Below are 1,394 nucleotides of genomic sequence, written 5' to 3' on the forward strand. Positions count from 1 at the left end.
ACCGGGATGCCGTCAGACCGTTTCTCAAGAGGGACTTGACAGGCGTTGTTTTTAGCAATATAAGGATAGGTTGACTCTTGATCGAGGCCAGCTGACTTTATGTATGTATAAGCATTCTCCATGAGTCCTCCGCTACAACCCCTGAGAGAAAAATAGTGTGAAAGTTTCCTACTGGAAGTATACACAAGAGAATGCAATGAGAAAATGCAAGAGAATATGGCATCAATTTGCAATGAGGAACACATGCATGTGGTGCCACTTACTCATTCCCATAGCTGGAACTACAATCGATAAGCTGCTGCTCGGAGAGTGACAAGAGCTTACCCGTAGCGATGGCATACTGCGCCTCAAGAGCACCTGAAAATGGCACACACGAAAATCAAAGGCACACACATGCATGTCCGAGGGAGTTACCAGTCGCGGAGAAAGCCCAGCAGCTTCCACAGGGCCCTTGATCCTTAATCGGGGTTAATACACCCTTACTTCTCCAATCCACTGAGGTTAGTAGCTGTGTGGTATCAGCTGACACAAAGAGGCTCAAGCTGGCATGTTCAGCTGGTCCTACCTTTAACAACCAACTTATCATCCCTCTTCATACTCATCTTTGAGCTTGTGCCGAGCTTCAGGGCGGCGAACTCCTCGTGTGTGAGGTCCGCATGCTCATTGACGCCCAGCTTGTAAGACAGATCTGCGCAGCTCGGCACTCGGCTTATGGCCGATATGATGTTACTCACTTTTAGCGTTGACTTGCTCGATGTAATGGAGGTGGGCTCGAAAGATGGCATTCCTCTTGACTTCTTCCTCCTTGGACTCGTAATTCTTACCGAACCTGCAAAAACATCATAATACCTGATTATTCTGATTATCACCTTACTTATGCTGGAAACCCATAAAAGCCAACTCCACTGTTCCCTCCTCCAAGCACTTGACCAAAGGTAGGATTGAGAGAAGAAGAAATGGGATGATTATCGTCATGTGAGGAGCGAAGCCTGCAGATAGTATTGCAGGAGTTGGACTTGGTATGCTTCCTAAAGGTGTTGTGCAACTCGAAGTTTGTAGTCGATGTGACGTGAAACAAAGAAAACTTCCCAGCGGTATAGCGTGTTTTCCGTCACGGAAAAATCGATCGATTCACGTGAACGCCACCTTAGTGCACAAATCACAGCAACCTGAAGATGTGCTTGTCCCTCCCAGGTGACTCAGCGAGACGAAAAGCGAAGGAGAGAAAGAGCCGATGGTGATATCAGACAATCGCACCACACATGCCGCGGCAGTCGCAATCGGTAGTATCCCAAGACGTACAGTTAAAACTCAGCAGTTTTCAACTCGAGCACTTTTTTCTCATACAGCGCTCGGTGTAACACGCAATCGAGACGGCGTGATCGTGAACGCGT

The 1,394-nt window shown here is 47.8% G+C and overlaps 1 protein-coding gene across 1 annotated transcript; it reads right to left on the reverse strand.

Annotated features, from left to right (window-relative positions):
- On the reverse strand, positions 1 to 975 carry Pmar_PMAR016672 (cathepsin L, putative; the record flags this gene model as incomplete). Its single annotated transcript, XM_002782511.1, has 6 exons — positions 1 to 141; positions 264 to 357; positions 415 to 536; positions 580 to 688; positions 735 to 829; positions 875 to 975. Coding segments are annotated over 6 exons (662 nt in total), but the record flags the coding sequence as incomplete, so codon positions are not given.
- Positions 976 to 1,394: the final 419 nt, after the last annotated feature.

This window comes from Perkinsus marinus (assembly GCF_000006405.1).
Source record: "Perkinsus marinus ATCC 50983 genomic scaffold scf_1104296939294, whole genome shotgun sequence".
In the NCBI taxonomy this organism is placed as follows: Eukaryota; Perkinsozoa; order Perkinsida; family Perkinsidae; genus Perkinsus; species Perkinsus marinus.